This window comes from Cibotium barometz, chromosome 46, assembly GCF_041138505.1.
Source record: "Cibotium barometz isolate CiBa-2024 chromosome 46, ASM4113850v1, whole genome shotgun sequence".
In the NCBI taxonomy this organism is placed as follows: Eukaryota; Viridiplantae; Streptophyta; class Polypodiopsida; order Cyatheales; family Cibotiaceae; genus Cibotium; species Cibotium barometz.
Window position 1 is genome coordinate 15,848,842 of NC_141091.1, and position 25,363 is coordinate 15,874,204.

At 44.9% G+C, this 25,363-nt stretch overlaps 1 protein-coding gene across 1 annotated transcript; it reads right to left on the reverse strand.

Annotated features, from left to right (window-relative positions):
* Positions 1-6,635: 6,635 nt before the first annotated feature.
* Positions 6,636-25,123, reverse strand: LOC147611928 (SUMO-conjugating enzyme SCE1-like). The gene is made up of 5 exons (XM_086783792.1): positions 24,967-25,123; positions 24,715-24,798; positions 7,358-7,510; positions 7,090-7,203; positions 6,636-6,982 (listed from the first exon to the last, which is right to left on the reverse strand). Exons 1-5 carry the CDS (start codon positions 25,033-25,035, stop codon positions 6,920-6,922), a joined length of 483 nt encoding a protein of 160 aa, XP_086639918.1. The 5' UTR covers positions 25,036-25,123; the 3' UTR covers positions 6,636-6,919.
* Positions 25,124-25,363: the final 240 nt, after the last annotated feature.

Here is a 25,363-nt window from a genome sequence, read left to right on the forward strand (position 1 = left end):
TATAGCCTCGCAAATTTGATCAAACTTCTCTAGATACTAAATGGGATCTCCAATTCCATTGGCTTTGTTTTGCCCCAACTCTGAGCCTCTAGGTGTTATGTTTGTGTTGGGGCAACCCCCCTTCCTTTTCTAAACATTGTCCTCCTAAGCATGTCTTTTACATATTCACATAGAAGTGGAACGTAAGGGAGTGGTTGCACAAAACCCTCTATTTAAGGGTATGGGATCTCTTGCCCCATGGGGTTGGGCTGTGTGGTTTTCAATGGCACTTGTTCTATGTCTGGACTAGCTTTGAGGGTCTATAAGCTTACTAGCACCAAGAACATGTTATGTGAATTTCCTTGTGGATCCTTTTGGTTTGAGGTAGTCCCAGACATTGGCTCTTTACCCTATTTCATGTTCCTCATCATATGAAAGGAGAAGAACTGGAACTTTTTGTTCCATGGGGAAGACGCTTCTATAATGAGCTCTTGTAGCAAGTGGAACTCTTGCTCACTCTGTGTGTAAGTTGTGTGTGCTTTGCAGATGTGTGTTTTGAGAAATACTTGTCCCTAATAGCATAATAAACGAAACATGTGCCTTGTCCCTAATGCTATAACAAATGAGACATGTCCCTTAGACATGCCCCGATAATATGGTTGTTGGGTTGTTTGTTGGCCATGGTCTGCTCTAGGGATAAACTAGCTCAGGATCGATACCAAATCTCTGAAACATTGTGGCGTCCAATTTGACCACTTTCTGAGGGAGCTAACCTTGAGACTCCTAGTCTTTCTCCCACTCTTTAACTTGAGCTTCGCCCAAAGATAGGGGGTTTAGTGCCCTTTTCATGAAGTTTATGGTGTTGCTTACACAACCATTTGGTGAATCTAAGGCTCGAAAGACCATGATGGCTCTTATTTCCAAATGTTTCCATGTTCCTCCACTTATGTTTTTGTTTAGTTTGCTCATTTCGTCCCAAAGCTCCTTGTTGGAGGTGGATCTAAAGGAGTTTTACCTTCTTAACACAGAAGCACTCTATTGAGTAATGGGATCGAAGGCTAGGTGGGTTTGAGGAAGTGTGCTTTAATGCACTATAGTCCACTATATTGTTGTTAGGTTCTCATCAAGGGTTTCACTCTAGTGAAACATTCTCTAGTGCTTCCTGAAGCATGCTTCCTGAAGCACTAGAAATGTCTATTCTGCTCAAGCTACCCAAAAAAAAATCTTTTTTGTAACACAAAAAATCTCTTTTTTAAGTTTTGAGTTTTTTTTTTGGTTTCTTGGACTCTCTTTTTTAATGAACTCACATCTCTAGGTTTACATCTCTAGACTCACATGTCTAGGCTCATGTCTACATGTTCACGTCATGGCTCACATCTCCGGGATCATGTCTACATGCTCATATCTGCACGCTCACATCTTTTTTTTGTATGAATTAGGCTCACGTATTTTATTTTTATGAAATAGGCCTTCTTGGGGTGTAGACTTTTATGTAATGAGCGTATGGAAGTTTGTGTGTAGGGTTGGTGTTACGTAATGATTGTACTTTAATGCCTTAATAATTGCAAAGGATGAATTTTTCTTACAACTTGTAGCTGGTAGTACAGATTATATGACAAGAAATTCCTTAAAGGACATGTGTAGGTGTGCCCTTACAAGTCTTTAAGGCTATAATAATGTGTTAGTACAATATTAGGTATACCTACCTCTAACCTCATGTCTAAAGGCTTATGTGTTCAGGCTCACGTTTGTAAGCTCATGTTTGCAGGGTTACATCTCTGATTCACGTCTCTAAACTCACATCTAGAGGTTCATGTGTCCAGATTCATATCGTTTTCCATAGGATTATGGACTCGCATTCCCCATCCTAAGAGCTAGTAGCTTGGTTTTTGGAGTTTTTAAGTTTTTTTGGACTTGATGGGGGATCATTAAGAATCCTAATCTTAGCTAATGGTGGTTATGCAAGTAGGTAAGTGTTTTTTATTATTTTTTCTTGGATTTGCATGCTTCTAAGCCACCAATTCACATAATGCATGAAAAAAATATGAAATGCATGAATAAAAATTACCTACCCCACTCTAATGATCTACACATAATGGAGCTTAATGATCATGTTTTTGTAGTGGATTCCACTCCTAATCATAATTGCTAAGCTATTCCCTAGATGAATGCAATGAAGCTAATCCTTATGGGCTCCAAAATCATGCAAAAGGCTAATGAAAGATCAAGGTTTTACAATTCAAAAATAGAATATCCTAAAGTAAATAAACTTCAAATAAAAATTAAAAAACAACCTAAACACATCGAACACTCCAAAATTGTATGTTTTCCAAAATCGTATGTTTTTTTAAAGTGTGAGCTCCTAATCAACATCATCGGTAATATTGGGTAGTCCTAATAGATTGCGATGGACAGATAATGGAGCTGAGTCTTAGGCTAGTTTCCATTAACGGTGTCAACATATATGTTGAAGTTAAGAGCTTACCTTAGCCTTACAAAAGCATGTGTCATTGGGCCTTGCCTTCGTAAAATCGTAACTTCGAAATGCGAGTATACTAGCTCGTCGCTCACATCCAAGGTGAGTCTTAGGCTAGTTCCCATTAACGGTGTCAACAAATATGTTGAAGTTAAGAGCTTACCTTAGCCTTACAAAAGCATGGTGGAAGAAGATTTTTCAGAATTTGTGGTTTGTACCTATATGCTTGAGGCATAAGGTTTTCATGTGGAGGATGACTATTGTGGCTAGACAAATTCTTAGATACATAAAGTCCATATTTGATTACGGACTTTTTTATGAGGTTGGTACAGAGATATAATTACATGGGTACACAAATGCTAATTGGGTTGGTAGTATCAGTAGACATGAGGTCTACTAGTGGCTTTATGTTTTCATTTGGGAGGGTTAGCATGAGGAGTCAAAGCCACCAAGAGCACTAGGAAGGGGACATTAGGACATTGCAGAGGTCATTTAGAGGGCCTTGTAAGAAATTCGCTAATTTCTAATTTCTCTCACTAGAGAAAAATTAGAAAATACCAAAATATTCGAATATCAGAATGTATATGTTATTCCAAATTACCATTATGATATTTAAGAAAGGTTGCAAGCTTGTCATAACTTTATTTACAAATAAGGTTGCGAGCTTGTCAACAGCCAGGGTTCAATACCCACCCCCTTCGCCCGCATGCGTATGGGCATGCAGTCCATCAATTCCGTCTCTAAAACAACCCTCGCAATACAAAAAAAAACGTAAGAATGAGTGCATGAATGATGTATAGCAATCATGAATGATATATAGGAGCCATAGCAGTCTTACTACCATATACAAGTAATCATGATTGCTTCATAACTACTATAGTAGGCTACTATATAGCATTGATGATTGTTGCATGTGTACTATTACTACCACTACTACATGATGACTGCTATTTTTAAAAGGTGTTTTTATAGCAGCCATGAGACTACTATATAGCAGTTCTATAGTAGCCATGACTACATGATGACTGCTATTTTGTAAAAGGTGTTTTTATAATAGCCAGACTACTATATAGCACTCTTACCAGGGTTATGGGAAAGATAGGTTCACCTTAGCTTAGAACTCATTCAACTTAAGGAAAATTCTTTTTCAAAATTATGGGAGAAGGGAAAAATCTCTTCAAAAATTTCAAGATTTAGTTATATTTTGGAGAAAATATTTAAAAAAATGCTCGCTCAAAATGATAATTTCCTCCTCAACCAAGGGCAAAAAGGAATTATGTAAGGTTTAGTAAAAAGAGTTACATGAACACCGACTCTTACTGCTACATAGGAGTCTTGTGTTTGATTGCATATAGAAGTCATCGTGATTGCTTCATGACTGCTATAGTAGCTATATAGCAGTCTTATTGATATATAGCATTCATGATTGTTGCATGTGTACTATAACTACTACTACATTATATAGTAGTTATATAGCAACCATGAGACTATATAGAAGTTATATAGTGGCTGTTGTTGTAGTTGTGACATGACTTCTATTAGTGGTTGTATATACCCATGTAAATGCTACATTACTACTATATAGCTGTTTACAGATAACAACCATCACTAGCACCATGACTATTATGACTATTATGAATAGCATTCTTAAAGAGCAATAGATTCTTATTGGACTACTAATATATATAACAATACAATAACATTCATAAAATCCCCATAAGTGGAATGAGAAATCCAATAAACCACAACAGTAGCCACCAAGCTCGTTGGTTTTCTCTATAAAACACCAGCTCATTGGGTTTTCTTTGGCTAGCTAGCTAGTTTTTCTACAACTAGCTATGTGACACTAGCTTGTTGGTTTTCTCTATAACACTCTCATTGGGCTTTCTTCAGCTAGCTAGCTAATTTTTCCACAACTAGCTCACTGGTTTTCTCTATGATTTTCTAGCTACATCTAATTGAAGGACATAATTTAAAATTTTGAAACCATAATTTGCTTATAAGTTGGACATAAATACATATTGCTACATCTATCACATCTAAATGATGTACACAAGGGAGATAATGAACCATATTCACACAAAGGCTTTTGGGTTTCATGGACCATCATGCTATTGTCTTGACTGTCCTTGTGACATTTTCTCTTTGAATGAAGGGCCGTTTGAATTTGCGTGCAAATGTCCAACCCATGACTATGGTTTTATTGGGGTCACACAGTTGTGCAAATTAGTTATGTGTGCAAGGCAAAATTTTCCATAAGTTGAGGAGGAATGCAAAAACTATGGTATAAAAGTAGATTCAAGTTTGCATGCTAGAAAATGTAGAGATGACAAAAAAAGCATCTTTATAGTTGTTCGAGGATATTAACAATGTGGTAGATCATAAGAGCAAAGAGAAAGACCTTATCTTACAAGGAGCTTCTTGTAAGCACTATCACGAAGGACTATACAGGTAACACAATTTCATATCCAAGTTGCAAGCAAAGCAATGTCTAAGAAACTTTCTAGAAGATGTGATGGTAAAATTTGTCATTGATTTTTTAGAAAATTAATCATTTGAGGAGAAAAAAGTATGCATTGGTTTTTGAAAAAATTACTCATTTGAAGAGAAAAAAGTATGCTTTGGCATACTGATCGATGCAATATATAGAATTATCGAGGGAAAATTCTATGCAATCAAGGAGATGCAATTTTACATTTCAGATGGTAAAAACACATGACACCCTATTTATTCAACATTGCTTTTTACTTCACCCGAAGTGGTTGCATGATGAAGATATTTTCGTCACAAAGGATATGGTGTGGTTAGATATGGCAACTCAAGGCAACGAGGCTGTTCTTTATAGGTAGGTATACTTTGGGCTAACAAATGTGGAGATGACACAGAGTTTGTTTTGGATCAGGCCAATGTAAGGGAGAGCATGATGGTGCACGGGAGTGGGTTAAAAGGATCCTAACACATGAACACCTAAAAGATGCAAGGGATAGCATGATGGTACAAGAGAGCGGGTTAAAAGGACCCTAACACATGATGGTGCAAGGGAGTGGGTTAAAAGGACCCTAACACATGATCAACTAAAGACAAATGGCACCTTGTTGAAAAATGCAATGGATGTTGTATGCATCTTGCAAGAAACATTGAGCAACAGAGCAAGTAGCCTCTATCCATCAAAGGAAAGAGATGTAGAATGAGTATTTTGGGAGGTTAAGGTTGTGTACTTAGGCAAACAAGTCTATCACAAATAAGAGCAATAGAATTGTCTTGCTAGTGCAATGCATGTATGCTTGGAGCAATGAGAAGTCGTACCACCACGTCCCATGTCTAGAACTATACACATATCCTCCTCCAACCGACTGATGATGTGTCAACCAATGAAAGTTTTATTGATGAACTTATCTACAAGGGATGTGAAGATTTTATCAACGATCTACTCATTGAAGGTGATAATTTTATTGAGAATTTAGAGGTGGAAGGGGCACATTTCTACATTCTAAGAGGTAAAGAACTCAAATGGGAATCCACATGGTGGGGCCAATTGATTGCATTTCAACTTTATGTAGCACAAGGGCAACTTGGCTTTGAACATATTCCTGCATTCTGACCTTCAACATGTGAGGTTATGGACGATACTGTGTCACGTGATTCATAGAAGAGAGTGGGGCTCACGACCGTTTGTTTTCAGTGGTGGAGAAATTCTTCCAGACGCTACAAATAGTATGTATTAGTGCGGCTCATGAAATTGCAGAACCAGTGAACCACATTCCTGGATAGTATGAATTAGGGCAGCTCATGAAATTGCCGAAGAACATAATCCGACAAAGACTTTCACAGTTGATTTCAAAGGGTTGAGAAACATTACCTTCAATCTACTTTCAAAGCGCTCCCCAGCTCTCAGCCACTCTTGTGCAGTTGAGATAATACGTTTACTATGCATGTACACATTGGTAATCACAAATGGGTGCATCATGGCATCGATCCTTGACGTCGCCATGTGGCAACTCTAAGGGCATGGGTGCATCATGGCATCAAACCTAGATGTCGCCATGTGGGCAACTCTAAGGACAGTGGATGCAACTCACCCCGCCAAGCGCACAGCACTGCATATTCACATGCACTCGTGTCATGCAACTCAACAAGAGTATTGACTTGATCTAGAAAACGCAAGAAGTAATCAAGACAATTAACCAGAAATTAACAAAACACTTTTGTTCCTTGATCAAACACACTGCTTTCCAATTTTGAAATAACAGCTTCAGTCAGTGTAATGTCTCTTCTCAGCCAACCCCTTCATTAGTTCTGAAGCATACTCTCACGAGTCTATATTAGTTTGAAGTCGAGAACACTAGCTCTATAATACAAGTCCAATAGTAGACAGAAATTTTACTGCTCAGTGCAGCAAATCCTGTGTGGTAATGTCGTGAATGCAGCATATGAGTGACTGCCACTTTTCTGCATGCAAACCTTTCAAACAGGAGGAGGATACAGCTTCCCCTGCTGCCTTACTCTCCTTTTGTACTCAACAGGATCCTGGATTCAGAAGGGAAATTTTGTTATTAAAATCTTGCCATCTCCTTCTCCAAAATGCTTAACTTGACAACAAAAACCATATAGCATAGGCACCCTTCGCTACTTACTTGAATAAAGAGCTGGTAAGCTTCTGTTTGGGCAGGATCCGCAGGATTGGGTGCATCTAAAAGATCTTGGATACCCACGAGTATCTGCTTTACAGTGATAGCCGGTCTCCAACCCTAACGGACACAACACACCATAGAAATTTCATCAGAAATTACCATGCCCAAGGATTTAATGATTAATCTCTGGACCAGATCTCAGAGGTACGGTGCTGCAGAAAGGAAGACAGATTCCTAAACTATTGCTTGGCTTCAAGATCCTGATGCTTACAGAGTCCTCGTTAAGAATTGACAGACACACTGTCCCTGACGGGTACACATTTGGATGGAAGAATCCCTGTGGAAATTTGCACTTGGGAGGTTTACTAGGATAGTCTTCACTGAAATGGATTGCAAGGGGGAAAAACCCACCTTCCCAATCAGTCTGCACGAGACAAAGAGAGTAATCCATCAGCCGTACAGAAACCAAAAAGAAAAAATCCATCAAATATTACTAAATCAGTATTATAAAGAAAAGAGGAGAAACTCGAATGAAAGACAGCCTAAAGGGAGAGACCTGTGACATCAGGCTGTGTCTGCTGAGGGCTTGGACAGCGTAGATTAGGCCATTGAGACTCCTATTTGTACATAAGAATGCACTAGGGTTGAAATAGGTGCATGCTTATGATGGGAGATTTCAAAGACTGGAGGCGCAGGCCTATGAAATTGTGAAGGTCCTGGGCAAGCTGGACAACAATCCACATGGGCGGGTAAGGACAAAGATGCAGGTTTGAGCAGCCAAGGTATCAACATGGGAGGGTATGGGTAGGTAAGGGAGCATGCTCAAGAAAACGACGGCATACTCGTAACAAACCAAGGTGCAATGGCCAAACCAGCAGCCGAAACAAAACAAGTTGCAAATACCCATTTGCAACTATGTAGTGTTTTTATTGTGAACAACTTACACAAACACTAAATGCTAATCAAAACATATCTACAATATATCTAAAATTTTCAAAAACAAAACTTATTAAAAAAACCTCCACCCTCGCTTTGTTTAATGATTAACTTCTTATTATGAACAATAACTATACTTACACAAACAATGAAACATTTCTTACACCAAGTATATGCCATCGAAAACCAAATCTTTAAATTATCAAATATTCCTAACAAAAAAAAAAAGTTGAAAATTCATACGTTGTTAGTTTAATCATTAACCACAACAGCTTCAAAAAATGTCACATGCACCCATGCACTAAGTGAAAGAATGCACAACGGAAGATGGAAAGTGGAAACACATGAGAGAGAGAGATGGAGAGAAAACAGAGGTGTATACCTGCTCTCAATATCACCAAACAAGAAGCACAAGCTGGTACAAGTCCTGAGCAAGAGGGAAAGACGACCTCGTACGTGAGGGACTGAAGCAAGCCAATATGCAGAGGCACTGAGGCATGCAAGTGACAAATACCCAAGTCAAGTGTGAGGCATAGTCACCAGAAACGTTTCGGGGTTTTTGAGGTTTCAGGGCAAAACGTTTTGGCCTTCGGCTAAGAAACGTCAAGGTTTCGGATTTTTTTCTATATAAATACAATAAAATGGTTTAGAACTTATAGTTTGTTTGTAGGCCTAAAAGCTTGAAGGTTTGAACACACCAAAGATAAGAGAAGTCATGAATCACAACCAAAAGTTAACTAGTAAACTTTAAATTCCTAAGACTTGCGATTACAAAATGAAAGAGAATTACATTTTAGTGAACACTCATTTCATACATGCCAATGATGACTTGACTTTCAACTCTCTAATGATCATAAACCACTTCATAAATAAAAGAGGAGACAAGTGTAGAGTCACCTTCACCTTAATTAGCTGATTCTACACTATGGATGGTGGCACCAACTACGATTATGGACATATGATTACATAGTAGACTCTACTTCAGCTTAATTAGCTGATTCTACACTATGGATGGTGGCACCAACTACGATTATGGACATATGTGGTCATGTCATGGTTGCCTTTCTCGTGCCTATATAGATACATGACCAACCGCTTCTTCACACATATTATTAGTCATCATTGTGAGTTTACTCCCTAGCTTCTATAAGCATACAAATTCCATCTTCTTATTAGAAGTTCTAGATTAGCCATCGAAGCTCTCTTTGTAGCAGAACATGGGTGTGGTGAATGAATGCGGTGCTTTTTTCTATCTATTGTATCATCATTGTATTTTTATATATCCTTGGCTTCTACTAGCATACAAAAGACAGCATAACAACATGCGTTTCATGGTTCACAAATCACAATGGAGTCATGGACCAAGAATCAAACCCAAAAAACTACATAAGAGAAATTTTTAGTACAAAATGTGGCATAATGCACTAGTGTCTATATGTAGGTAGCAGGCTAGCAAGCAAAAAGATAAAACTAAAGTGTGCGGGCTCTGGGCATCAAGGCTCGCGCTCATCAACATCACAATCATAGTTTGATGAGTCTCGCATTATCGCTCGCATGAGAAATGAGCCACCACAACGAGCTCCTCGTCGATAAGCAACAATGCTCCGCTGTGTGGCATCATGACCATCTGCATCGACAGAACTACCCACTGGCTTAACCGGATCTAGAAGTGAAGGCTTGTTAGCTTGAAGTAGTGGCGCTGGACGCCTAGCACGAGCTTGGACACGAGTCACATGCCTAAAGCGCGTCTCATCCTCTCGAAGAAAATTGTATGCCAGCTCCTCATCTGTACGTGTCTGAATGAACGTGAGATCAATATGCTCCCCACGTTCAAGGCCAACCTCTAGCTTTGCAAGGATCTCGCTATCGATCTCTTTCAAGGTGTCTCCATCACCTTTGAGCTTCTCAAGAAGACGAAGATTGGCATTTACATATACCAACTTGTCTAATTGCCTTGTGTTAAGCCTGTCAAATCAAGTATGCACAAAGAAGCAAACTTAGTAAAAAATATTTACTTATCGCATAGCTCAAGTAATAAGTACAAAGGTTAGAGCGCGCTCAAAATTTTAAATTATATTGCTTGTTTCTCTTTTTTGTGTGAATGTCAACACATATGCTTCATATGCGTTCTGCGACACCACTTGTGCAATCTTGGGAGAGTACACGAAGAGCCAAAGACTGCAACTCGGGAGACAACCGCCCATGAATCTCCCACCAAGTGACTGCAAATCTTCTATCTTCCTCCTTCAAAGCAAGCTTTTGGGCAAACTCCTCTCGATTACCCGCAAAGAGAAGAGCTTAAAATCGTTGCTTAGGATGTGTTGTTGAATGAGAAGCCCGTAGGATGAGTTGCTTCCTCTCTAATCATTCCATGACTCGCTACATACAAGGCGACGAAGCTCGGCCTTGGTTTGGACCATCCTACAATGCATGTCATGCTTCTTCGCTTATGTGACAAGATAAAATCTAGAGCAATAGCAAGTCTAGGCTTTAAGCTCTTGCCAAGTGCTTCAAATATGAAATGACATACCTTTGTAGCACTAGAAAAAGATAACCAAAGCGTGTCCCGACGGGCCTCACGAGCTCGTACTTGCAAGTTCCTCTAAAGAGAGCCAATGCTTGCGGTCTTTTTGTGATGAATGTTATGATTCGCAAGGCTTTTTCAAGCACTGACTCTACCCAACACAATTGGGCAATGTCTTCCATCATTAGGTCAAGTGAATGTGAAGCACAAGGAGTCCATACGATGGCTTTGTAGTCCCTCTCCACAAACTCTCCCATCTTTGCACAATTGGAGCCATTGTCGGTTATGACTTGCACCACATGTTGAGGACCAATCTCCTCAATCGCTTATCATCTGTGCTCGTAAATCCACTCTCCCGTAATGCTTAAACTGGGGGCTGAGGCGTCAATAACACGCATTAGCATTGTGCCCGCGCAACATGACACCAAGATATTAATCATGTGTCGTCGCCTCTGCAAGCCAAATGAGAAATCAAAAACTTCTTTTTAAATGCACATTGCACACCCATGAGCAACTAGCATCAAGCATTAAATATTGAAGATGAAGGATGAGAGTTAAATTTTATTAATTACCATGTCACTCCATCCATCAAAAATAATTGAGCATCCATATTGCTCCCAACATACTTTTAACCCACTTAGGTCTTGATGTATAGTCCTCACTTGGCTTGTTAAGTGTGTTATTCTCAAGGCCTCCGAAGTAACGGGACGCAAACCCGTAGCTCCGGCCGCCGCCACCGCCACCAATGCATTGTAGAAGTTGTGGTAGGCCTTCATGCGAGCAATGTTGAAAGGAAGATTGCATTGATAGAAAAATCTTTGCTCCGCAATTTGAGCCGCCTCTTAACTTTGGAGTATATTGTCCATGCAAGGAGCTTTGACCATGCACACGTTGCTCTCTACCTCTCTTCTTTGAAAGAGCATGGGAGATTTGGGAACTCAGCAAACAAGCCTGTAGGAGGAAAACGCAACATATACACTGGTGCTGCCCTGCACAGAGCGAGCCGACAGCACGACAGGAGTCCTTGGGACAGATGTTGATGAAGATTGACAACAAAATTGGGCAAACTGACTAGCTGCAGATCTGGAAAAAAAGTGCAGGAAAGAGGAGGGAGCAACTAACACTGCAAGTCACCGACGCTCTAATACCATGAAAGAATGCACAGCAGAAGAAACATAGGAGAGAGAGTGAGAGAGAGAGAGATGGAGAGAAAACACGGGTGCATACCTCCTCTCAATATCACCAAACAAGAAGCACAAGCTAGTACAAGTCCTGAGCAAGAGGGAGAGATGACCTCGTATGTGAGGTTTTGCAGCAAGCCAATATGTAGAGGCACTGAGGCATGCAAATGGCAAATACAAGTGTGAGGAGGGAATGGCCTGGCTATATATATGCCGAAGTAGGGGCAAGCTGACCAGCTCTCTTACGACTAGGGAAAAAGCCAAGACTCCATAAAATGGGGAAAAGTGGGAATATGATGTGAGGGGTGACAGCCCCTCTAGCTAACATGGTCAGCTCTAAAGGCTCAAATAGGACACCACAAAGGAAGCCAGCAACAGCTTGTCTGCTGGCCGACTGGCTGTTGCTATGTTGAATGGGCTGCTTATGCTGGCCAACAGGGCTATGGGCTGGCTACCATGCCTGGACTCATGCTAGTCCCTTTTGTGGCTCTTGGGCACTCCATATGTCACGTGCATCCCGCACTTGGATGCCACGTAGACATTTCTGTACAGAAGGTGCAGAACCTAGGATGGTGAACTGGTCCCATGTGAGCCCAGTCCGGGACGAGTCAGCCAGGGATCCATCTCAGTCGTCCGAGGTTAGGTGTGCATTGTCTTGCACATGAGTCCAAGGTCAGGTGTCACCAATTGGCCCACCATTTGGTCCATCTCCAGTTTTTGCGTCTCGTTCACTTGAGGCCAGGCCGGTGTCTCATGTGAAGAGGCCAGTATTTTGCTGACATGGACGGGAGCCAGACTGGTGCCACCCGTGTGTTAGCAGGATGGTGTCGTATGGACGGGAGCCAGACCAGGGCCACCCGTGTATGACCTGGACTGTGTTCGACCCATGGGACTGTCACGCCATGGAAGAGCCAGTATTCGTGCCGTGTTTTGCCTATGGGACTGTCACACCATAGGGAAACTCGTGCCTGGAACTGTGTCTTACCTATGGGACTGTCACTCCATAGAAAGACCAGGTTTTTATGTTTTTATGTCGTGCCAGTTTTGTGCCGACAGATATTTTGTACTTGTTCCATGAACGGGAGATATGTCCATGTTACTATTTGCACATGCACACATATTTTGCATGTTTGAAACTGTTTTCGCATGACATGTATTTGTGTGTTTGCCTGCTTGACATGTTACTTACTGAGCGGGGACGCCTGCCAGTGAGTCGTGAAGTCTGCTCTGTATTCTGACAAGTTTTGGTGCATGTGAACAGGTGGTAAGTATGTCGCACTTGTTGTTTTAATGTTTTTTATTCTAACCCTTTATTTTATAAGGTTAGGTGTTCACACTTATTTAAAAGTGGGCACCCCCTTTGGGCACCCACTTTGGGGCCAAGGTGGGGAGCCCCACTTTTAAGTGAGTGTGGGGGTGGGCATGGTCACCTACCCCCACTAATCCCCCCACATGCATGCGTGGGTATCACCAAAGTTTAACTCCACATTAATTTTATTAAAAAAGGCTTCATCCATGAAGCGTAAGGGATCAATCGTTTCTTTCCTTCAAGCGTGGGCATCCATCGCTTCTATCTGGCGTTGATTCATCAACCGGCGACCATCTCTCCCTCTGGCGCACGCTCTTCATGAAGGCGACTGCTGCAGTACCTGCTGCTGTTGGCTGCGACTGCACTACTTCAAGTGGCTGTACTTCCAGCCAGCACTGACTGCAGGCGGCTTCTCCCTCAGGCGAAAGTACACCAGCAGGCTGCGCTGCCCCCTACTCTGCGCTGGTGTTACCTGCAGGCTGCAAACTACTCTCTTTTTCCTCTCCAACAGGCAGCTGCCTACCCTGCACAACAGCTGCCACCTTTTGAGGGCTACGCTTCTATTCCTACAGCCAGCCGGCTCTTTGCAGCCAAGCGCTTCCTAGTGGCTGCTTCTCTCATCCTCTCAGGCAGCTGAATCTTCATCAGGTGGTTGCGCCTACCCACAGCAGGCAACTATACATACTTCTCTTTCTGCTGTTGTATTCCTCCCTTGCAAGTGGGCACTCCTACTCTCACAGCAGGTGGCTGTGCCTTTTGCGGTGGTGGTTCACCACGAGGCGACTGAGTCTTCATCAAAGGGACTTCGCATCTCCTGGGTGACTTCATCATACCACAAGTATTGGTTTTCTATCATCCATCTACAAGTAAGTGAATTTCAGATTTCAATAAAGTATTTTATGTTTAAATCTGATAAGGGATTCATCCCACTCGGCCAACACCCGTTCGGTGCCGGGTTGTCCAAGCTATATTGGCGAACCTCGGTCCAAAAGTGCTGAGATCGGGAGAGCCAGGCGTTAGTACAAGAGCGCCTGTTTGTGCATGGTCTCGGAACACCAGTGAGGCGCTCTCCGCGGAGTCCAGTGAAAGCACAGGACCGTAGAGATTGGACCACCCTAGTGGTCGTTCTGCTTCGAGCTTCTACATCGAAATTCGAGCCTATTTGTTTGGTACTGTTTTCATATGTACATGGACATTATCTGGTTCTTGGAACCCATGGAGCATTGTATTTATTAAATACTCCCAATAAATATATCATATATTGAGGGGGGGGTCGGCCCGTTCCGGCCCCAGTGCTGGTGTCCATCTTTCCATTTCATTTCATTTAAATTTCAAGTTGTTTTAAGTTGTCCATTTCAAATTTGTGGTTTTAAAGTTGTGCTATTAAGCGTGTGGGTGTCCAACGGAGTCTTTCCCACTTGACGGGATCGGTTTCACAGGTGTGCACTATCCTGCACATGAAACAGTGCCAGTCCGCGCTGTGAGTCTCCCTCTGGAATGATGTCTCTATGGCATCATTGGCAAACCAGAACGCTCACCACCTGTCCACTAAGGGGCCTTTTCAATAGTTCCTAGCTCATAGTAACCGGCAATATATTCACTTATAAAAATCAAGATGGAATCTCCGTTGAAGATTAGCAAGATCAACCAACAGATCCATATAAAAGAGCCATGGACTCATCCATTGAGGACCAGCAAGGTCAATCAACCAAATCCATGCCCGCTTTCAGAAAACAACTCTTACTCCTTGTTCCAATTCTGTGTATCTAGTTTGCAACTGGATGCCAGACCTCTGTGGGCATGTAGGTTTGCATGTAGAGATGGGGCCAGCCCATAAGGCTACCCCAGTGCGAAGGTTTGCACTCTTAGTGTGGGCATGGGGGAGATGTAGAACCAACCCCCAAGGGGCCAGGAGGGCCCAGGCTGTGCCCACCAACCATGGCATGGGCTAGAAGGGCTGTCGGCCAGCCCTAGTGCTTCTGGACAGGCAGCCGACAGGGCTCCTACCCAGCAAGTCGGCCACGTGTAGGGGGCAGCCCCACACCCATGCGCAGAGTGCCCAGCAGCCTGGCACTGTCCCAGCAGGCATGCGCAGAGTGGCCAGCAGTTTGCAATAGTGTGAAAGCACAATATTACTAAAGACATGGTCGTGAGGCTTAATAAAGCTGGCCGACTGGATGATAAAGGGAGTATAAATACTCCAGCCAAGAATCAATGAAGGCATCTCATAATTCACCAAGTGCTCAAGCAAACAAGGGCCAGGACAGCCAAGAAGTTGCTAACGCAAAGGGGTGAAAAACTGAAGATCAAGGGCAGGATTTTCCAGCCAAGAAAAGGTCAAGTTTCTGTATTTGTTTTCAGATTTACATCATTCTAATAAAGCAAATACACCATCCGTGGTGGGGGCCCTACACAGGGTAATTGGGACCCAATACTGTGTCCTCTCCATCTCCCCCTTCCCTCTCTATTTTCTGCACATCTCCTTTCAGTTTGTGCGTTAATTCCGTCGCGAAAAGAGTGCTGATTTCTGAGTTTTGAAGTACCGATCCTTCTCCGAAGCTTCCGCATATTACAGTGGTATCAGAGCCTACTTCAAGGACAAAGATTCAGCAAAGAAAACCAGAAAATTTTTTCGCTCGTGTGGTTGGTTTTTAGACGCCGGTGGACTACCCCTTTCGGAGTGACTCCTGTCCCTCGAAGGACAGTTGGTTTTTAGCCTCCGGAAGCCTCCGGAAGTCTCCCATACAGATAGTGGATGGTCAGATTGCGTTCCGGAAAGGAATTGCATTTTCCCGCTATGGCGAGTTTCGGCGACGAGAGAGAACCAGAACCATGGGACCAGAGTGCACCAGGCAGCCCAGCTAGGGCACCCGGCTTGAGTGTCACAGACATGTTCCAGCAGATGATACAAGCAATCGCAGACCAGACAACCAAGTTGGATGAGCAGAAGGCGCGGATTTTGGCTCTGGAGGAGCGTTGTCGCTCTCCAGCGTCGCGTTTTCCATCTCCTCCTCCCTCTCATTCCGTATCCCAGATACCAGATCCTCGTCACAGGGACCCTCTCGCGGGGTCACAGCCGCAGCCAAGCTCCTTGCTTGAGATGCAGATGCGTGCATTGGAGATTTGACAACGAGAAGACGACGCCATGCGACGAGTGGAACACGAGCGTTACCTCAGAGCTTTGGACGCCAGATTGACACCGGCGGCGCCCTCAAATCATTTTCCCGAGAAAATGAATTTCAGTAAGTACAATGGTAAACTCGATCCCACTACTCTTTATTCATGGTTACATCAATTTGAAGCTTATTTTGCCGCAGTTAGGAAAACAGATACTGACAAAGTGATCTTAGCTAGTTGGTACTTGGAAGGTGAGGCCATTCCTTGGTGGACTCAGTGGGCTCATGCCCACACCAGAGCAGGTATGGCAGCTTATGTGTGGGACGAGTTCGTCCGCGACCTTAAGCAGCGGTTTCTACCGCCCCACTACCTTGAGCGACTCGAAGACGAGTTCAGGGGAGCGCGTCAGAACGCGCAACCAGTCCTTCAGTTTGCCAATAAAATTTCGACCTTGTGTCTGCAATTAGGCTTATCTGATACGGACAAGAAAGGGCAGTTTTTGTATGGCCTGGACACGCAAATCCAATGGGAGGTGCGTATGTTTAGGCCAGCCACCTTTGAGGATGCACTCTCGCTTGCGCAGAGTGCAGAAATGAAACACAATGGTGGCAAGCCCAAGACTTCCCAGCCGGCTTCTCCCAAGGCTAACGCCTCGGGGGGCAAAAGCCAGAACCAGACGGGGTCTTCCCCAGGACAGAGCCCGGGAGCCTCTGGCTCCAAGAACTCGAACAATGCGTCTAAGCTTACTCTAGACCAGAAAGCGGAGGCAGGCAAGACAGGTGGCAAGTTGAGTGCTGAGGAGCTTTCTCAGTACAAGAAGGAGGGTAGATGTTTCTTTTGTCACACAAAAGGACATACTTCTCGGGATTGTCCGAAGAAGCCTCCAAAGGCCGCCGCCGCCTCCACAGCTTCCGTGGTGAGCACAGCTCCCACACAGACCCCAGCGGCTACCCCTAGTTCTTCAACCCCCGGTGCTTCAGTTGGAGCAATTATTAGCACCTGGAGGTGGTGGACACCGATGTTTCATTTTCTTCAGGCAAGGAGGAGATTGGAGGACTCTCCGCGACGGATACTCGGGAGTGGATTCTAGACAGTGGTGCTTCCAGGCACATGACTCATTCCCGTTCCGGTTTACAGGATCTCTGCAGGCTTTCTGGTCACATTCTTACTGGGGATACATCCACTATCCCAGTTCACAGTGAGGGCAAGATGGAGATAGTTCCCGATGGCAGAGGGGGGAAGCATTCCTCCCAGGTGTTGTATGTTCCGGCACTTGTTTTTCATCTGTTGTCAGTGCATCAAGTTTGCAAGACTAGCTACGGGTGGAGTTTGATGAGCATTTTGTTGCTCTCCGGGACAAAGCAACAGGCCAGGTGGTTTGGGAAGGCGGAGTGGAGAATGGAGTTTACAAGCTTTCAGCACTCTCTCTCCCAGGTCCTCAGGTTTGTGATGAGTGGCAGTCTCCTAATGGCCACTTAAGTGTGGATACGCTGCAGGTGCAGGCTTTCCGGGACCAGATGGTGGATAGCTTGCCAGTAGATGGCAGCAGTTGGCAGGAACTCTCCAATACTGATGTTGGTAGTTCTTGTGTTCGTCAGTCAGAGGAAACTAAACAGGTAACTTATGCTCTGATGTCTCGTAGTATTCGGGACAAAGAACCTCCAGTAGATGAGGATGTTCTTTCCACGGGGACCTTTCGGAAAGCCAGGCAGGTGGCAGGCGATTACTTGCAGAAGGAGGTGGTTTCTCCAGGCTTTGTGGTTCCCGATTCAGAGGGGGTGGTTGACAGGTTTCAGAAGGCCTGGCATGGTCTTCACCAGGTTTCCAAGACTTGTTTATGCACCGTAACAGGTGTTGATCCTTGTGAGCAGTGTGATGCCTCTTTGACTCAGAAGCAGAATGGTTCTTTGCTCTGGTTGATGGACACCAGATTGGATGGGAGCTTCCTGATGTCATGTGCACAGTGGGTATCTACCGTGTGCTATACGCATGCAAGACTAGTTTCGAGGCTTGGGGAAGCTTGGAACTAGGCAGGCTGATTGACGAGCTGAGTCAGGGATATACTAACGGGCGAGCACCCAAGTATGGACGGACGGGCGGCCAAGTGTGGACGCCCGATGACCGGCCAAGAGCCTATAAAAGGGTGGCCAAGGTTAGTTATTGGGACATAGAGAGTCTCGCGAGTTTGTGAGAGCTCTATGGTCTTGGAGCCTGGATCTAGTGCAGACGTGCACCTGCTTTGTGCAGCCAAGGCCGGCAGCAATCTCGAGGCCCGCGAGGGCAGCTTCGCGGCGGTATGGGACGTCGTGAGGAGGAGATTGGTCGGTACGTCAACCTAGTTAGCTCAGCTCGTGGCTCGGTGGGGACAGCCAAGACTGTGGGCTCGCCCACGGCTGTCATGGTTGGGAGGTGAGTCAAGCCTGCACCCCCTTTGTTGTTTGTTGTTCGTTTGTTTGCAGGATTCGAGTTTCGAACCAAGATTGATCACGAGGGAAGATCCGTGGGGATTTGACACCTGATGAGGCGGTTGAGCTCATGGTTGCGGATGACTCTTTGGGAGGCAGGATTGCGTTTCCTGTGGTTTCTGCGGCATGGGAAGGATCATGGACTCTTGTACACAGGAGGGCGATTGTTGGATGGAGTCCGACTCCACGGTTGGAGTGACTCGGTTTGGGGAGGAGATCCGAACACGAGGAGATCTACTTCAGGCCCAGGAGCAGTTTTACGGAGCAGTAAGAGGCAGTCATCTTTTGCCTTGTCGCTGACAAAGGTAGAGTACCGGGCTGTTTGTGATGCTGCTTGTGAGGTGGTGAGGATGCAGAGGTTGCATTGCAGGTTTGGGCTTCCACTGGAGGAACCCATGGTCATCCAGAGGCACTTTGTTCGTGAACAGATCGTTGCTGATGACATCTTGCTAGAGTTCTGTTCGACGGAGGACAATACGGTGGACCTCTTCACGAAGTCGCTATCTCAGGATTTGCTCAGGCGGCACCCCAGCTCCCTGTGGTTGGTTTCACAGCCAGGAGCTGAGAGGGGGTGTTAGAAGTCATCTTCTGTCTATTTTTATACACCAGGGCCTTTGTTGTGGGTGTGCCCACCCTTATGAGGTGTTTTCTCATTTTTCACCACTTTTTGCATTTTTCTCCTATTTTTTCCATTTTTTCTGTGGCTTGGGAGGCAGCCTTGACGTGGCAGGAGGACCCAGTAGCTAGCCGACTGATGGCACTGGTCCACGACTCCATTACTGAGATGGCCGACTGGCTGTTTTTTGCTGGTCATGGAGATTCAGCACCAGTCGGCTGCCTGTAGCACAGGCCGACTGGTCTATGGGGCCATATAAATAGGCCCCCAGCCCCCATACCACTTTTGTATCATACTCCAGGATCTTCTTGTGTATAGAGCAAAGTTACACGCCTATATCTCTCTCTCTCGTGCTGTATTTTTTCTGCATGCGTTTTGCTCTCGTGTTCCCAGATCTGGTCATCATCTCCGCTACGTATTCTGACAGTACTGTCTCCAACTCATTACTTCCTACTTTCCAGATGGTGCTATCCCTATGGCTACTCCATTGGATCCCACCATCAAACTATCAAAGGAAGTGGACTCACCTCCACATGAAGAGCGAACCTACCACCAAGCGGTTGGGAAACTTATCTGGCCCACAAATTCTCGTCTGGATATCTCCTATTGCACATTCATTTTAAATCAGTATTTCAATGCTCCTAAGGGACCACATTGGAGTTCAACAATGAGGATTGTTCACTATCTAGCAGGTACCTATTTGTATGGACTTCACAACAGTTGTGGGATCACCCTGCGTGGTTACACGGACTCCGACTGGGCCGGTGATTTCGATTCCCGACGTTCTCATGGTGGTTATTTGTACTCCCTCCGATCTACCCCTTTCTCTTGGTCTGGCAAGAAGCAGGATACCGTTGCATGTTCTTCCAATGAGGCCAAATACTGGGCCCTCTATGATGCCACCACTGAGGCTATGTATCTTTTACGGAGATGCGCGTTGCCATTGACACCGCTTCTATCATCTTCGTCAACAGTCAGAGTGCGATTGCCCTTGCTATTTTTTCTAACCATACCAAGCATGTGGGTGTCCATTTTCATTTTACCAAGGAACAGATTGAGCTTGGTACCATCTGACTCCAGGACATTCCTACGGCAGACAACCATGCAGATATCCTTACAAAGTCCATCAACCGGCCCATCCTCGAGCATCTTCGCGACCCGCTCGGCATCAGTCCTCTACCATCACCTTCCGCATATTGAGACGAGGATCTTCCTCTTCTTTCACATTTTTTATCATTATTGTATCGGGCACATGAGTGAGTGAAAACCCCATGAGGGCACGGCTCATGTGAAAACCCACTGCATTGCATTTTTTCCATCTTGCATTCCCTATGCATAGCATTCTGTTTTTGTGTTTGGGCCAATGGGCGTTCATGCATGTGAAAACCTCTTGTATTGTGGCATAGTTCCAGTACCTCCCAAACTCAAAAGCCTCTACTCCGGTCTCAAAGCAGATGATCTTCATCTTCGACAACCAAAGTTTTTTTCCCCTCATCTTCTCTCATGATCCCCTTTTGGTCTGAGAGAGGGTGTGTGAAAGGGTATTTTATCCAGCCCAAAAGGACTATTTTGACATCTTATTTCAACTTTATCTGCTGGCCAACAGCCACACCTAACCAACCAGCACCCACTCTGCCTATATATATATGAAGCGCATCATTATTCAGCTTGCACACGATTACAAGAACCTCTTCTCCTAGTCGCCTACATCAAGGCTACCATCAACGTTTACATCTCGTGTTGCTGCTGCTGGTGCACGCCACCTACATCAGGTGCAAACTCTGCGTTCTCTACTGTTGGACTAGCCACCTACATCAGGTGTAGCTTCAATGTTTTTCTGCCGCTGGATTGGCCGCCTACACCAGGGCTGTCTTCAGCAATTTACATCGCCTACATCAGAGCCTGTTTACATCGCCTACTTTAGGGCTAGCTTCATCGCCTGCACCACAAGTGTCTTCAGCATTTACATCTGGGCTGACATCAGCTCGGCCTGTCTTCAGCGCTTACATCTGGGCTGACATCAGCATTTTATCTTCAGACTTATATCGGCGCTTTCATCAGGTTCCCTTCAGCACTATTATCTGCGTTTTTTGGGACAGCAGCCCTCTCTGCTCCTTTGACCTCAACATCGGGACGGCAGCCCTCCCTGCTCACTTCTTCAAGACAGCAGCCTACCATCTGCATTATCACGGGACAACACCCCTCTCTGCTCTTTCAGAGTCTCACACAGAGCTCTTGTACTCGATTTTATCATATATATATATATATATATATACCCATTGCATGTTGTGTGATTTGCTCTGATCTCTCGTATATTCGGCCCTTTGGTCTCTTTTGCCCTCACAGACATGCTCCACCACCATCGAGCTACCTTTCCACGTGACATAGCTGAGGGAGACCTCTCGGCCATACTCATTAGCCCCATGCTTGATATTTTGGAGAGTGGTATACCATCTACTGGGAGCTGATGCTATTCTCATGATTCTATGTTCCTAGTATTCCATGATGAGTTTCCATGGACAGTTTTGTATCACCCCAATGAGATAGCTATGTTTATGTTTTGTTCTCCATTCCATGATGAGATATGAAATGGACATTATTGTATCACTTTGGTCTCATAGGCCCATTGGGTCTTTAGTAGACACTTAATATATCTTTCTTTCTTCTTCTTCTGCTTCTTCTTCTTCTTCTTCTTCTTCTTCTCTCTCTCTCTCTCTCTCTCTCTCGGTACCATGCAATCCAACATGATCTATGCTGCCCTACACCTGCTGAAACCCTGATTCTCTGATATTGGGGTTGGTTGGGGACCGTTCTGAGTTGCTGAAGTGCTGCCCGGCCTGTTGAAGGCTGCCATGACCTGCTGTGAGCTGCCCGGGGCTGTTTGGGGCTGCCCGTACCTGTTGTGTGCTGCCCAAGACCTGATTGGAGCTGCCTATGTAACTATTTGGCCCTCCGAGCTCTTTTCACATGATGGAACTCATGCTCGCACACTTGGACAGGTTGATGGACACATGGGAACAGGGACCACTTGTCAGCCGCGCCTTCTTTGGAGGGCTGCCACCAACTGAAGTACCGCCGCCACCTCCCTTTTGGTGAAAGAACCTTGGACAGCTGAGCACCACTCTCAACATCTCTTCCTCGAGTTCCTTGTGAGATGTTTGTGAGCAACAAAGACTTGATTCAAATATTGGATATTGGTACTAGCCCGGTGTAAGACTCTTGTGGGTCTTCCTAGTGGTGAGCTCAGGTATCAGAGATCTTGTGCCTCGACACGACTTCAACGCGATCTCGACATCAGCACTCTTGTTTGATATTGTATTCATTTGTTGTATTGGTCCTGGCTTGGAAGAGCCCCTGGATTGTTCCTGAAATAAATTCTTGAAAAGGGGGCGGGGCCTGTTCCCCGCTCAGCGTGGTGTGCTATGTGAAACCCCTATACCCATTCCTTCTCTCTCTCTATTTATATCTCTTGGACACGTGGTTGAATCTGTCACTCCACGCTCCGTTGTGCTTATAGCCTAACCAATGCCTGTTGGTGCTGCCCCCAAGCAGTACTTGCTGCCTGAGATGATAGCCGTACTGTACGTGCTGTACTTTACTGTACTTGCTCGTGCTGATGCTGATGGCCTCCTGTTGTTGTGTACTGTTATACCTATTACACCAATTGTGAAGCTCATGTACCTGCTAAAGGCACTTCAGTACCTGTTGCCAGGGTTGAACCGGAGATACCTCCAAGTGATCAGAGCATGTGGTATTTTGGTTATCATAAAGATGGCTGTATCTTTGCCTATGTTTATTGGCATATATGGGGATAATCTGGCAAGAACCCCAATTATAGGGTGAGCCCCCAAAGCTTGTACATATGATATACTCCTTGGTAATAAAATTATCCAAGGGGGGGTCAGCCCATTCTGCCCCCGGTGGAGTGTCACAAGTGCGGGGTTTATATTTTTAGCATTGTGTATGTGTATTAAGGCTGTGGCCATCATATTTAAAGTGTTTAATTATATTAATAGTCGTGAGTGTTTAGTCGAACCCCCGCAGGCACGCTGCCTCAAGCACATTATATTGGCATTACAGTAGGATAGCCTATAGGCTATAAATATGTATGAAATAACGTCACCACGGGTAGGTGATGCACTCACCACTCCCCTTTTGTAGTTAACCTCAAGCAAGCACAGCAAGAATGCATTTACATCACGGCCTCATCCATCAGCTCAAGTCCTTATCGTGCAGATACAATCACCCGTTACTTCAACGCCACCTTGAAAGGTACTAAGCAGCAACCCAAGGCTGCTGCAAGATCACATTCAAAGCTGTGCCTGCTGGATGTAGACGCCTGACTGGTTGCCCAAGAAAGCCATTGGGAGGAGGCCTTCTCCGAAGCCAAGGATCAAAAGCGGGATGTTGTAGAAGAGAAGATCGCTACCCATATTGGGGGCTCAATGGCTGCCAGTGTGCACCCGGGCACCGCGCCCCGGGGGGAGGGGGGGGTGCAGGAGAACAAGAAATCTTTCCCACAACTCCCTCCGGGTTAGAGGCCAAATCCAGAGTTTTGCCAATAGCACCCTCCTCTAAATTGCTGGATCTATAATGCCTAATCCATCCTTATGAGGGGGCTGACTGACGACACCATGGTCCTGGCTGTGTGGCCATTGGTCCCTGCCCATAGAAAATTAGCCATTGTACCTACCCTATGCATGAGGTGAGAGAGAGCAACATGACATGATGTACCACATGGGGGCCCAAAGAACCTGGTCGGCCACCACACTGTCCTGCAAGGAAAAGTCGAGCTACTTTGTAAATGATCATCTACCCGAGCTACTTGTCAATCAACTTGTGATATATGGTAGAGATCGGATGTCTAGCATAAGAGACTTAAGAGGACGCTCCATCAACCTCTTGATGTATTAAAGTCCTTGTCAACACCAGGACTTGTGAGCCCATTCTCAAGGTTTTCTACGAGGCCTTGGCTGGCAAGTCAAACACAAATGTCTCATCAGTGTTGACAACAATCTCTTGCAGATGCCTGAGAATGGGATTAACACAGTTTTTTGACAGCAATGCATAGTCAAATCTATCCAAATGGCCTTGTGATGCTAGAAGTGGGTCGAGAAAAGTAGCTGCCCACTTATAGATAAAGCGGCAGCTCCTCCCAGGCAGCCAGGACAAGATGCCCCATGTTCTCATTTGATGGCAACTCCTTACCCTCTATTCTGGCTTAAGGACAGCCATTTCAAGAAGTGGTTGCCTATCAAAAGGACAGCTCCAGGGCCAAAAAACTTGCAAGCTCAGCATATGCCGTGCCTGGACCTCTATGGCCCTACATCGTCTATCCTTTTTATTCCTGCTGTGGTTAGGGCTGCTTCACAGGCCCTGCCTCCTCTACCCTACAAACATGCAGCACAAGCTCAACAGTAATTGCAGCTATTCTCTCTCTCTCTCTCTCTCTCACAGATAAAGAGCACTTGAGCACTTACCCCAGCTTTACCCGGGATGCTACACTGCCACAGCATCAAATTTACAGAACCATCTGCCTGAGAGTCTGGCCTTGCCACGAAGCCCTGCCAGAGGAGACCAAATAAATAACACATACAAAAAATCTCAGACTGAAAAGAATGCAGAAGAATGAGGGATTTTAGTCTGTATCAATGCATAGGGACAATACGCTGCGAGTTCAACGCAATCAAGGGCACTACAAAACGAGAAGGTATGTAGAAAGGCAAGCTTACATGGGGATGATTTTTGCGCCAAGACTTGCGTTCTTCGGAGAGACGACCTCGAGCGATTCCTCCAGACATGGCGAACTTCGAAGAAAGAAGGCCTGATTAAGACGCACGCTGCAGAAATTTGGCTTGGCTTCTACGCGTCGAGACCAGGTAAGCGCGCAGGTAAAAACAAAAATGGAATTAAAATTTTGTTTTTACTCACTTAATTGAATTATTGAATTAATTGAATTATTGAAGGCTCACACCACTGTTTGACCGGCGCCCACGCTTTTTTTTGGCTCTAGGCGGTGTGACGTCCACATCGTGCTGGCTGTCCGCCCATTGTGTTACTGGTGGCTAAGAGGAGTGTCCCACGTCGACTTCCCTTGAGGCGAAGCAATACCTGCTCACACATACAACC

What these genes read in the sequence shown, in the direction of transcription:
- LOC147611928 (XM_086783792.1), bottom strand. Translation starts at nt 25,035, where the DNA reads ATGTCTGGAGGAATCGCTCGAGGTCGTCTCTCCGAAGAACGCAAGTCT. An exon ending in GGCGCAAAAATCATCCCCAT is followed by an intron (nt 24,799 to 24,966) that starts GTAAGCTTGCCT and finishes CTCCTCTGGCAG; the next exon opens with GGCTTCGTGGCAAGGCCAGA. An exon ending in CTTACCAGCTCTTTATTCAA is followed by an intron (nt 6,983 to 7,089) that starts GTAAGTAGCGAA and finishes TTCTGAATCCAG; the next exon opens with GATCCTGTTGAGTACAAAAG.